The sequence below is a fragment of the Dipodomys merriami genome, unplaced genomic scaffold (genome assembly GCF_024711535.1).
Source record: "Dipodomys merriami isolate MVZ:Mamm:240054 unplaced genomic scaffold, mDipMer1.0.p SCAF_51, whole genome shotgun sequence".
Lineage (NCBI taxonomy): Eukaryota > Metazoa > Chordata > Mammalia > Rodentia > Heteromyidae > Dipodomys > Dipodomys merriami.
In genome coordinates this window covers 5,765,133-5,779,229 of record NW_027206080.1, presented here as the reverse complement: position 1 = coordinate 5,779,229, position 14,097 = coordinate 5,765,133, and the positions used below count along the sequence as shown (strand labels likewise).

Here is a 14,097-nt window from a genome sequence, read left to right as displayed (position 1 = left end):
TTTTTGGCTTCAGACCTGTCTGATAAAACTTCCCACAGCTTTAGACTTAAACTGTCTGGTAAGTAAACCATAAAATGTGGCTAGTCTGTACTAATCGGTACTGCAAAATAGACATTATATCTTGAAACAGTGTAAAACCACAGTAAAAATTTTTTTATAATAATGATATGTTGAACTAATAGTATTCAGATAAACTGGATAAATTCATAAACAGATTTCATCTATTGCTTTTGTATCATTTTTCAAAAATTATGACTACTACTTTCACATTTTGTTAAGTGGCTTGTGTGACATTGCTACAGGACAATATTCTTGTACGCCCAAAATTCAACTCACCATCCATGCTAAACACATTGGAACCCAAACTCCATTCATTATCAGCCCCACACACTGTTGCTTCATATTACTACAGAATAAACCTCAGTTGGCATAAAGCAGATACATGGCACTGTGCCAGTCACTGCAGTAAAGGAACTTGTGGGACAAAGAAGATAAACCTAGAATGAATTACAGACCAACAGGGTGACAGGGCAACTCTGGTAACAATGGGAGAGCCTGTCAACATTCGTTCACTGGCAGTTGGAACAGGAATGGTTACAAGACTGGGAAGTGACACGTCAAGTATTTGACTCAAGCAGAGCAGTAGCAACTCAGAGCACCATAGCCAAGAATGTGCCAAAAGAGTCGATGAAGTCAACTGGGTGGATGCATTGGACTCAGAGGTGCTAGAGGTTGCACATTTGTGGTGGGACATGCTCTCTGCAGGTAACTAAACCACCTTAATGTGTCAGGTATGTGTGTACAAGAATGTTCTTCATGAACCTTAAGTCTGGAGTCATTTCTTCTCCACTCGCTATATCCCTCTTTGTAAGCAACTATTTTTTTTTTATCTTGCTAACACCCAGTCTACTACCCCTACATTGCTTTTCTTCTCTTAGACTATCAGAGAGAGGAGAGAATATGCTTCTCCGATCGTCCATGAGATATGGGATCCTCAGTGGGAAGGGAAATAAGAAGGGCAAGCTCACCTCCATGCTACACCCACGGTACTGAAAATACGCCATGGTGTAAGACCTGCCTTTTTTGTTTTGTTTTAGTTCCAAGACTGGGACTCGAACTCAGTACCTGATGCTTTTGCTCATTGGCTAGCACTCTACCAAATGAGTCACGCCCCTAACCATAAGGTCTGTTTTAGATGGACAACTGTTAAATTGTTCTCCAGTAGAAATAACAGTTTGGAATGCAAATAGATAGGACAGAAAAGATTCTCAGACACCTAAATATGAGCTGCAGTTCTCCTTGTAGTTTTTTTTTTTTTTGTCAGTTATGGGGCTTGAACTCAGGGCCTGGGCACTGTCCCTCAGCTCTGCAGCTCCAGGCTAGCGCTCTACCATTTGAGCCAAAGTGCCACTTCTGGCTTTTTCTGCTTATGTGGTGCTGAGGAATAGAACCCAGGGCCTCAGGCATGCAAGGCAAGCATTCTACATTGAGCCACCTTCCCAGCCCCCTTGCAACTTATTTTTGATGACCAATTGGAGATAAGAGTCTCATGGACTTTCTTGCCCCTACTGTTATCCTCAGTAGCTAAGATTATGGGTGTGAGCCACCAGTACCTGGGTTCCTCATCAGCTTTATTCTTACTGCTTTGTTGTTCTAACACATCCTGGCTGTGAGAGTGAGTGAACTGTTTCACACTTCAACACTAGGATACAATTCATGCATGATTGAATTATCTATTGATTAGCATGAGAAGAAATCACAGATTTGCAACAAGAGCTGGCACATGTCAACAGAAACATAATATGGGAACCTCATGAAATTCAAAACCCCTTCAGCCGTCTAGAAATACTCTTTGTAAATTGACTGGCAATTGTCTAAGTCTGTGTTACATGTCAGACGTTTTACTAGGCTACTTCACTTTTATGGTTTTTTCTAAGTTTTTTATCGTTATTATAAAGGTGGTTACAGAAAGGTTAGTTCCATAAGTCAGGTAAAGTGTACATTTTGTTTTGGACAATGTCACTCTTCCTTCACTCTGGTATAGTGTTTTTAAAGGCTGTATATTTCTGACATCTTAGTCTGCTCAAGCTTTGTTCAACAGCAGAATGGATTCTTTTAAATTAGACATCCTTCTATTTTTCAAGTGTGAACATGCTCATATAGAAGTGACAGCATTTTTTATCATTCATCAGCAATTTGAAGTTGGCATTTCCATATGTTTTTATAATTTACTTTTTAACATTGTTGCTTAAAAATTTTTGCTTAAGGAGCACAAAAACCTGATTTATGTGCCATAAAAAACAGATTTATAGTGGAAAGATTGACATTTCCAAATGTAAATTGGGTTTAATTTCAGAAAATCAACATCAAATCTTTCAACCAAGTCTGAAGGATAGATTAAAATAATTGCCTAAGAGATTACCAGTTGACATTTTAAGAGCATTATTCCCCCTTAGATGTTTTATATTTGGTGTATCTAGATTAGAGCAGAAATGATTAACTAGAGATTTTGACTCTTGTCTGCAAAGGTTGACTTTTGATATACATTTCAAATATGTAAATATATCTGGTTATCATAAACTCCAAATTAAGATAATAAATGATAAAATTATATCATACACGAAAATAGCAATGAAAAGAAAGCTAATGGTTGGGCACTGGTGAGTCATGCCTGTAAACCTAGATACTCGGGAGGCTGAGATCTAAGTGTTGCAGTTTGAAGCCAGCCCAGGCAGTGAAATCTGTGAGACTCTTATCTCCAATAAACCAGTAAAAGGCCAGAAGTGGATCAGTGTCTCAAGTAGTAGGGCACTAGCCTCAAACACAGAAGCTCAGGGGCAGCACCCAGGCCCTGAGTTCAAGCCCCACATCGATGAAAGAAAGAAAGAAAAAAGGAAAGAAAAGGAAGAAAGAAAAGAAAAAAGGAAAGAAAAGAAAGAAAGAAAGAAAGAAAGAAAGAAAGAAAGAAAGGAAGGAAGAAAGAAAGAAAGGAAGGAAGAAAGAAAGAAAGGAAGGAAGAAAGAAAGAAAGGAAGGAAGAAAGAAAGAAAGGAAGAAAGAAAGAAAGAAAAGAAATGAAACTAAGGGTTCAGGGATTTAGCTCACTGGAAGTGCAAAGCTCTGAGTTCAGTCCTCAACTCTTCAAAAAAATAAATAAATAAAAAGAGAGAAAAGAAAGGAAGAAAGAAAAAAGGAAAGAAGAGCAAAAGAACTAATATTTTAATCCTAGTTTCTAAGACATGTAAGTCATTTGCTGTATTTTTATATTTATTGTCACTAAAATATTCTAGATGGTTTCCGAAGGGTAGATACACTTAGAACTATGTGTGCTAACTATGTATTAGTTAAAAGCAAATAAAATCTGATGCCCATGTTTAAAACAGAACAAAACACAATACCTATCTTTGAATTGACTCTTTGATAAGATGGCTAAGATCATCACTCTTCCAGCCTAGAACTTTCTCATCATTATTATTAACATTATTATTATTATTATTATTATTATTATTATTATTATTATTATTGCTGTTCATTTGGTACCTATGGATGTGTCTATCACTTATTAATTACATAAATATTATATCAAATGGACATGAATAGTAATTGCCCATATCCTTTACATGTTATTTAACCTAATTCAAATTATGGGATGACTACCCATGTACAAAGTCCACTTGTATGTTTTGATTTGAGCAAATTCTGTCACCATAGATTGCTTCATACAAACACATGGCTCGCACCCAGCCAGGAAGTACTTTTGTGCATCCAAGCATTTCTTTTAGGAAATTTCAGAACCTTAAGTTTCTTTACAGGCTCTATCTTTGGTCACTCAGACTAAGCCCCCAAAGCATTCAATCAACTGTACCTTCACTGCACCGTTCTCATGCATGGTGATGCAGTTATCGGCGTCTTCTGATAGCTGGTACAAGGCCTGCGCCGTTGCTCGATGCACGTTGGTGTCACTGGATTTCAGGTAACGCACTAATGGAGCCACTGCTTTGTGTTCACCAAAGGCCACTCTGTTTTTTCCCCATGTGCAGCAACGGGAAATTGCCTCTGCCAGGTGACGCCTCAATTTATCATTATTCTGCACAAAGGAAAATGAGTTGAGGACCATGGAATGCAGTGATCCTCTAAGACCATGTTTATCCACTGCATATTTATTACGCATTAAGATACCAGTGGGCTCCAAGCTCACTAGTTTGTTAGGTGCTATTTTAAAGTTACTAAGGTTTGGGTGAGTCACCAATGGACAGATTCCATTTCTTCCTATTATCTGAATATTGCCAGGGTTTTTGAGGGTGAGTTAGGAGCCTGATATTGATCATTGGCAAAGCTTGATCTCCTTTGAGTAAAGGTAGTTACAACTAAAAATTACAAATCAGTAAGATGCTCAGTAATCAAAATATTTATAGAATATTAGATCATCCACAAAGACTGCCTCACTAAAGTGGGAAATGTGGGCTAACTCTACTTGTTTCATTGTCCTGGATCTTGGTACAGTAATCATCTGGATTTCCAAGAGGGAAATGACTTGCACTAGGTCTCCATTTTTTTCTTACATTCTTTATGCACACCAGATCCTATCTCACATAGGTATACAAGAAGAGGATATGGAATTTGAGGGTTTTTAACTGTTCTCTCTCTCTCTCTCTCTCTCTCTCTCTCTCTCTCTCTCTCTCTCTCTCTCTCTCTCTCTCTCTCTCTCTCTCTCTCTCTCTCTCCCTCCCTCTCTCTCTCTCTCTCTCTCTCTCTGTCTCTCTCTCTCTCTGTCTCTCTCTCTCTCTGTCTCTCTCTCCCACCCCCCTGTATCTCTGTGTTTGTCTGTCAGCCAATATTGGGGCTTGAACTCAGGGTCTGGTGTTATTCCTCAACTATTTTGTTTTTGGTCGGTGGTGGGGCTTGAACTCTGGGCCTGGGTGCTGTCCCTGTGCTCCTCAGCTCAAGGCGAGTGTTCTACTGCTTGAGCCACGGCACCACTTCTTATTCCCAGCTTTTACACTCACTCTGCCTCTTAAGCCACACTTCCACTTCTGATATTTTGGTGGTTAATCGAAAATAAGAATCTCTCTGATTTCCTGCCCTAGCTAGCTTCAAACTGTGATCTTCAGATCTCCTGAGTGGCTAGGATTACAAGCCTGAGTCTGTACTGTTCTTTTGATTCAATAACTCAGTGTCCTTAGTTGAATCTGCCTGATCCTATTAGCAACTCAAAGCTTCCTTGACCAATTGTTCTTCCAATGTTTGAATTTCTGCTGTATGACACTTTAGCCAAATAGTAGTCCAAGCTATGCCCCAATGCCTCTGGTAATAATGAAGTCATTGTTTCTCAAGGTTGCCTATTCAATCTGGCACAGCTCTAGATAAACAGTACAGTAATTTCCAAAGCCCTCTAACTCAAGAATGCCACCAACTTAAGCTTGCAAAGCTGGAAGAGTTGCAAATCAACTTTGCACAATAGCCTAAACAGCTGGCTTCAAAACAATGATAGTGGTGGTAAAGATGGTATTTAATGCATAATCCTGCTTACATTTGTTCTTTTTTGTGCACCATTAACAAATAATAAATAACCTCGACTTTACAAGGCTCTATATTCACATTTTGTGTTTGTTTTCTTGTTCTACTTGATCTGACACCATGCACTCAGAATAATCAGGAGTGTTGCTCACCGTATTTGCCAGCTTGGACAATAAAGGCACAACTCCATGATCCGTAATAACAGCTAAGTTTTCTTGATCTTTTGCTATGTTGGTAATAGCAGCACATACACTTGCCAAAACTTCTTTGTTATCCGATTTCAGTAAATTGACAACAAGTTCCAGACCACCAACAAAAGAGCGGACCATTTCTCCAGCATCCTAGATAAAAACAGAAAATAGTGGTATCGCTACTTTTACAAAAGGCAGAAAGTAAGAAGCCTCTGAGACATACCTTTGGGATGAAAGACAAATTCAACTGTAAATTTATATTATTTCTATATAAATATGATAACAAATGTGTCTATAGAATATGAATATATTTGCACACGCATATAATCTGTATGTGCAATGTGTATTATATTACACATGCAATATATACATTCAGTGTGTTATGAATGCATTACATGCATCTTATATTACATGTGGTGTTTCATGTGCATTGTATGTGTTATATATCTATGATATATGTATGTATGTAATATGAGTATATACACACACATATACTCAGCACATATCTACAAATTTCAGTTTCAGTATTACCTGGGAGTCACCAAGGGAGTTACTGAAGATATTCAAGTTAATAAAATACAGTTAGTTCTTGGTATTTGCTATCATTTTGTTCTACACAGTCATTATAGACACTGAACTAGCCAATACTGAGCCACTGCTTGGGGTAAATAGGGAGTTGGTGCTTTTTAAGTCTATTGCACAATATCTGATCATATATCACAATGCTTTATGTGTTTATGTTTAAAGCCACTTTATTTCATGTACATTCTTAATTTATTAACATTTAACTCATGGCCTACAGTGTTATGGCTCAGGCAATGAAGCTTATGTAACCCACATGTTTGCTCTGTAAAGTACATCAAAGTCTTCTTGCACTTAAGAACTTTAGACAGTGTTTCAGCACTATGCCAGGAGCCACATTGTGTGTGTGTGTGTGTGTGTGTGTGTGTGTGTGTGTGTGTGTGTGTGTGTGTATGGTGTGTGTGTATGTGTGCTATTGAGGATTGGACCTCAGGGCCTTACACACACACTAGGCAAGTGATTTACCATTTGAGCTGCACAGAACTATTCTCTTTAGTCTTTCCTGAACCTTGAGTCTGGGCTTAGTAGATTCTTCTATAATACTTGCCAGCACTTACCAATGTAGTGATGGCTTGTTTGTTCTTGACCTTGAACTATATGTTCTGGGAGGACACGGGCTCTTTATGTCTTGTCCACTGTTGTATGCCTAATGACTGTGTCAGGCTATAGCATGCTCAACTAGTATTCATGGAACTGAACTGTAAACTCACAGCTACAACAGGAATCTTTAGCTGCAGGCATACAGACCAAACTAAGTTCCTAATAAATAGCCAAGGTAGGACTTGAGCCAAATGAAAACCAAGTGCCTGAGCAGGCAAGCTTCTCCCTACATGGCCTCTCTGATTGCTGTGGGAGTGGATTTGAACAATATGACAGACCTAGTTCTCAATGCCAAATCTGTACAAGTTCTGATACAAAGTACTTATAATTGTTTTGAAAATATTGCTCTATTTTTCTAAATTTCTACAGGAAAGCTTTTATGTAGTATAAGTAAATTAATTTATATTATATACAAATAAATAAACATAGCTCACCTACTTTGTTGCCTTTATAATCCTTCTTTGCATTAGTAACCTTAGAGTATAAATATGAATTTATTAACTTTCAAATAGTCAACATAATTTATCCAAATTACTCTTGAGGTAGTAGTGGCATCGTAGTAGTACTATTTTCATGTAAAAGAGGAGAAAAACCTCAGAGTAATTAATATGAAGAAAAGTAAGATGAATGGGAATACTGACATATGCCTGTTATCCCATCCACTTGGGAAGCAAACACAGGAGGATCATGGTCCAAGGCCAGACTAACCAAAAAGTATGAGAGACTATCTGAAAAAGTACTAAAAACAAAAGGACTGTGTGGTTCTGTAGTGTATAAAGGCCCCAAATTCAAGCCCTAGCACTGAAAAAAAGTAGTAGGGTGAGAAGTGGCAAAAGTAGGATTTGAATCCAGACCTGTTAGATACCAAAGTACTCTACCATATTGATACCAGTAAGAGGAGGGAAGGTGAACAAAAGAAGGTGAAAATAGAACAATAAAACCTGTTGACATTGTTTTATAAAGGGGAAAGAGAAATAAAGGAACAATAAAGGGGTGATGCTGATCAAGATATATTGTATGTATGTACTGAAATGTCATGATGAATCTTCCTTGTGCAACTAATGTATGCTAATAAAAATCTTAATAAGAATGCTTATTGACATATGAATGAAAGAAACAAAGATTGAAGAGTACAACTTTAAAATACATAACCATAGTCACAAATACAAAAAAAAGAATATTTGCTCTTCAGGATGGAATATAAATGGACATGAATTGATAATATCAAGGCCAAATTTCAAATCGGTCTTCCTCCTCTAGAGTAGAATCAATCTTGCTAGAAATGCCTTGGGATATTGAGATATAGATAGGAGTAAGGACACCAATTTGAAAGGAATTATCAAGGTAAAGTTTACTTCTGCAAGAGGGTCTTGTACTGACAAGCGTTCAAATAGAACAAGCACCCTGGGCAGGTAGTAAGCTGACTCTCTCCCTCCACTGGGATTGGCTGGGCTCTGGTTCACAATCAGCTTGTGATTGGCTAAAATCTGATACCTGCTCAGAGGAGAATAACATTTACATCCTGGTGGGTAAATCTGGGGAAGTCTGAGACAGTTGTGCAGGCTTTACATCTTGGCAGGCCACAGTTGTGGGAAAATGGGGCTTATAAAGAAGAATCCAGAAGAACTACCTGGAGCTGAAAGTAGTTAAGATGGCCCCAGACTTTGATAGAAAAGACTGCATTGCTTACTACCTCACAGAACCACTGGCTTCTCCATCCTCATCGCTTTATCACTAGAGACTGCAAACCACAGCCCTGGGGCCCCGCACTGGGAAAAATGACTAATGTGATCACAGCTATCTCTGGTCCAAGAACTTCCTAAGGTACATGGTATGAGATCTAGGGAGCCAAAGTCTCTCTGTGAGATCATGGGCCCAGCTCACCAAGGTCTTGTAACATTTACAGTCAAGGGACACTGAAATGCTAGCTTCCAAAGCCAACCACCCCTCCAAAGTTTATTTGTTTTGAAGGTGAGACTTCTTTCTTTTTCCGTTTTTTTTCTTTTCAGAGTTAAAGCTTTTAAATATATGACGTCTTGCTTTCACATAGTTTCTATGGAAAGGGAGACAGTATATTTGAGGATGGAAAAAATAATTACTCTGCCAAACCGTCTTTCACTAATGCTCAACGACTGGGCAAATTCACCACATTTTCCACCTTCTCACATGTCTTAAAGGCTTGCCTCTGCCAATTTCACCACTGGTAGAATATTGGTTATGCACCATGAAAATGTCCATCTATAATGAGAAACTTAATAATAATAATAGTAATAATGCTCATGATTGCCTAATTTACATTTTTGCAGTTTACAAAGGATTTCCATTTCCCATGATTCCATTTGATTCTCACAAAACTGCCCTAAGGAAGCAAGAGGTCCTCATTTTATAGACAAAAAGCTCAATGTTTATAAATAGTCAGCAAAGGTTAAGTATTAAACTAGGGTTCCTTGATATTTTTTATAGAGTCTTTTCACCCTACATGGTGAACATGTCATCTATGTGATTTGGTACTAGAAGGACTGTGATTTCTTAAAATGATATTTATTAGATTCAATCTGGTTTGTAGACAATCAGAAGAATTTTCACAACATAAGAGATTAATAATTTTAAAAGATGAAAAATTATCTTGCCTTTGATACACACTGACAAAAGCAATCTCTGGAAAAAGGAATATGAAACACTTTCATAATGCTATTAAACTGAAGTCAAAATGGTTGAATAATTAAGAAAAGGTGTTGAGTTTTAATCAAGCAAAGTCAAAGTCCAGGACACAAATAAAGTGAAAAAATATAAAATAGCAAAATACTAATCTTAGGTGAAAATTTGTGTAATAGGAAAACATTAAGACGTTATTTAGAGACTAATGAATAAAACAGAAAACTGGGTGCTTTGGCATAGAGCAATTAAATTAATGGGTATGAAATTCTGTCTTTTGCCTCCAGCACAAAGAATTGGCAGTGTTCTGATGAGGTGATATATACATAATACAACTTTAAAGTACATACAAGGCAAGCATAACATGACTTAAGACAAAAAGTCTGAACCAGAAGAACTATAAAAACACTGCTCTGCTCCACGTAGAGACCATGGGATGCATGACATAGTACTTGAAAAAGAGTTAAAAACACCACACTGAATATAAAAAATTTAAATTTTAAATCCTACATGCACATTAGAACAGCATGTCAGAGAAAGCAAAAACGGCAGGCACATCTAACCCTTCAAGTATATTCAATAAATTAAATCCTTTCCAAATCCTGAATACAACCTCTACATCACAGAACAGAGTTTTCTCTGTCACAATAACATCCTTGTTCTGTTCCCAGAAGTTAACAAGTCCTACAACTTACAAAAAATTATTATGGATTAGAATTACCTTACACTCTCAAAGGTAGTTATTTTCAAATAATAGAATATTGTATCCTTTTCCTCTAAGAACTGAAGTATAAATCAGTCTCAGATAGAAGAAGTGATACAATCCTTCTAGCCTCAATAGCAAAAGAATACATTGTCTCGGAGTATTTATTTTTATCCAATTGGCTTTCAAAAAACTAAAAAAGTGTAACATAATGATTCTGATTTTGCTCTACTTCCCTAACCTAATTCAAGATGGTTTGCTTAAATATCACAGAAAACTGTGGCTTTTCCATTTAGCCAGGCCTCGTAGATTCTGCCCCAGATGCAGTGCTTCTCTAATAAGAAGATCTGTATTGAGAGGCTCTATTGTGGATCCAGAGGTTTACAGAGTTAATTACTAGACATTCTTAACCAATGATGAATTTGAAAGAACTTTATGACAACTACAAGATGCTAAACAAATATAAGTCAAACTCATATTACCATAAAGCAGCTGGAACTTATAAACAAACTACATGTGCACACATTTGAATATATTGCATATATATATGATATATATTTATGTATGTATGTAACTTTTTTCACTGTTTGTGCTTGGAAATCTGCATCTTCAGATGACCATTGCAAATTCCTGTTTAGATTCATATAGGTGCTTCTGAGTGGAAGTTATATGGATCAAGTTAAGAACAACACTTGAAATGATACTTCTTGACAGGAAAAAATGCAATTATGAAATATTAATGCTCCAAACTAGGAAGTCTTCCATTTAAACTTTACTTCTTGGGTAAACATTTTATCATACATTATTTTTCTATAAATATGTGGAATGTGAAACAACATTATATTAACAACATTATATCCTCATCTTCATGAATGATATCCTCATATTTGAAGGAAGATATCTGATGCCCCTCATTTTCTCTGCTGCATGCCTTGAACCAATTTCCATCTTAAATGGTGTTTATAGGTCTCTTCCCTCATTTAAGTTTCTCTTAAAACACAACCAGAGGCTTTCTTCCAACCTGTGTTTTTGGCTCCTTATCAAATATTAGGTGGCTATAGGTCTGTGGATTCATTTCTGGGTCTTCTATTCTAATCCATTAGTCCTCAGGTCTGTTCTTGTGGCTTTGTAATAGAGTTTGAGGTTTGGTATTGATATTCCTCCAACACTCTTCTTCCTGTTAAGAATTGTTTTTTTGCAATTTGGGGTATTTTATTATTTCATATGAGTTTTTGGATTGCTTTCTCTATTTCATTGAAAAATGTTGGGATTTTGATGGGTATCGCATTGAATTTGTAATTTGCTTTGGACAGTATTGCCATTTTCATGAAGTTAATACTTGTAATCCAGGAGCATGGAAGGTTTTTTTCCTATTTCTTTAAATCTACTTCAATTTCCTTTTTTAGATTTTTGAACTTTTCACAATAGAGGTCCTTTAGGTCTTCATTTAATTCCTAGGTATTTTTTGAACCTATTACAAATGGAGTTGCTTTCATGATTTCAGTATCAGACAGCCTCTTCAACAAAAGGTGCTGGCAAAATTGGCTGCCCACATGCAGAAAACTGAAGCTAGATATCACCCTGCACCAGAATCAATTCAAAATGGATCAAAGACATCAATATAAGGCCAGATCCCGTGAAAATATTACAGGAGGGGGTAGGGGAAACACTAGGGCTCCTAGGCATGGGTTGAGAAAGTAAAGATCCAATAAATCAAAGAAAAACTGGGTAAATGAGATTGAATCAAACTGAAGAATTTCTGCATGGCAAAGGACATAGCTAACAAGATAGAAAGCCCACAGAATGGGAGAAGATTGTTTTTTTCTTACCAGGTATGCATTAGACAAGGGCTTCATATCTAAGATATACTTAAAGCTCAAAAAAATTAACACCCCCCCCCAAATAAACCCTCAAAGAAGCAACAGCCCAATTAATAAGTCAAGAGAGACTTCTCCAAAGAAGAAATAAGTATGGCCAATTGACACATGAAGAAATGTTCAACATCTCTGGCCATAAAAGAAATGCAAATCAAGCAGGGCGCCAGTGGCTCTCTCCTGTAATCCTAGCTACTCAGGAGACTGAGATCTGAGGATCGCAGTTCAAAGCCAGCCTAGGCAGGAAAGTCTGTGAGACTTTTATCTCCAACAAATCACTCAAAAAACAGAAATGGCACTGTGGCTCAAGTGGTAGAGTGCTTGCCTTGCATGCATGAGACCCTGGGTTCAATTCCTCAGCACCACATAAGCAAAAAGAAAAAAGCCGGGAGTGGCGCTGTGGCTCAAGTGGTAGAGCGCTCACCTTGAGCTGAAGAGCAAAGTGACAGCGCCCAAGCCCAGAGTTCAAGCCCCATGACCGACCAAAAAAGAAATGCAAATCAAAACAACATTGAGATTCCACCTCAGTTAGCCAGGCCATTATCAACAGAATTAACAATACAAATGCTAGTGGGGATGTAGCCCAAAGAGAACTCGACTATACCACTGGTGTTCCACCACTCTGGAAAGCAGTATGGAGGGTCCTCAAAAGACTAAATATAGATCTTCCTTATGATCCAGCAGTTCCACCCCTGGACATTCATCCATCCAATAGACCACAAACAAGGTTACACTAAAGATATCAGGACTACCATGTTCATTGCAGCATTATTTACCATAGCCAAGATATGGAATCAACCCAGATGCCCCTCAGTAGGCAAATGGATCAAGAATTCTACTCATCCATCAGAAAGAATGATATTGTACCATTCATAAGGAAATGGAAAGACATGGAAAAACTTATATTAAGCCAGACTATATAATATTACAGCAAGGTGATTTTGGAATATGGTAATAGCTGTTGAAATAGTTCTTATTTTTTTTAAATAAGAATGCATTTGTTAGCAATCATTGTCATTCTGATAAATAGCCATTTGAAATTTGATTCTATTTGTCATTCACTTTAAACAGCTAGTTCAAAATACATAACTCAGCAACAGCTTAGTATATATTTAGTGCTAGTTTAAAACCTAAGTTAGAATGAGTTGACAAAAAGACAGTTGACTGTTATTAGATAATAATTTTGTGTTTACTTATATTATCAAAGACACTTTTATCCACACATTTAGTCATTTGTTAAATTAGAAGGCATTAGAAACATAATTCAGTATATTTTATGTTGTGGATTTAAAAACTAAGATCTACATTAGTGGTTCTTACAGTTGGTTTCATATTATGCTCATCCCCTCTGGGGGATTTTACAAACATGAATGACCGGATCACAATTTCAATTATACACATTTATTTGAATAGGAGTGAACTCTTGAATTACAATATTTTACAAACTTATTTTAATGTGTAATCTAGGTGACGAATCACCTATTCTGGTAATTACCAAAATTTGTTACCACTTCATATGAATGGAAACATCTTCTACATAACTCAATTACATGCATTTAATTTAAGAATAAACACAAAAGGAACATATTTCAAAGGTTAGAGTAAGGCCTTCAAATGTAAGATCCTCCAAAATAGCAAGAACCTGGCAAAAGTCAACAAATTCAACTTTTCTTTTTCTTTTTTCATTCTTTAAGAATTCTCAAATTTAATGGACAGCTTGTAACAGGAATCATGTCTTCAAAAAATGTCTGAGCCTCATCAAGAACAGTTGTGTGGCATTTTCACTATCCCTATTACCCAACTCTTCACTCTAACCTTGAAAACATAAACTTTACTAATATGCTGTCAGAGAAAATCTACAGCATAGCATAGCATCCACAGGTAGGACAGATGGATTTGAATCTTTCTCAAAATGCCATTTAAAGACATTGGTCACCATTTGAACTGTAGCTGCTTTAGGGTGGTAATGCCCACTG

The 14,097-nt window shown here is 36.9% G+C and overlaps 1 protein-coding gene across 2 annotated transcripts in view; it reads right to left on the bottom strand.

The window, feature by feature from the left end:
* The window catches only part of Odad2 (outer dynein arm docking complex subunit 2), a 136,566-nt gene that overhangs the window by 38,766 nt on the left and 83,703 nt on the right, over window positions 1-14,097 (bottom strand). For both annotated transcript variants that reach the window (XM_069998205.1, XM_069998206.1), the window contains 2 exons: window positions 5,669-5,857; window positions 3,865-4,086 (listed from right to left, as the gene is read on the bottom strand). In XM_069998205.1, coding sequence (XP_069854306.1) covers window positions 3,865-4,086; window positions 5,669-5,857 — 411 coding nt within the window. The remainder of the gene's footprint in view (window positions 1-3,864; window positions 4,087-5,668; window positions 5,858-14,097) is intronic.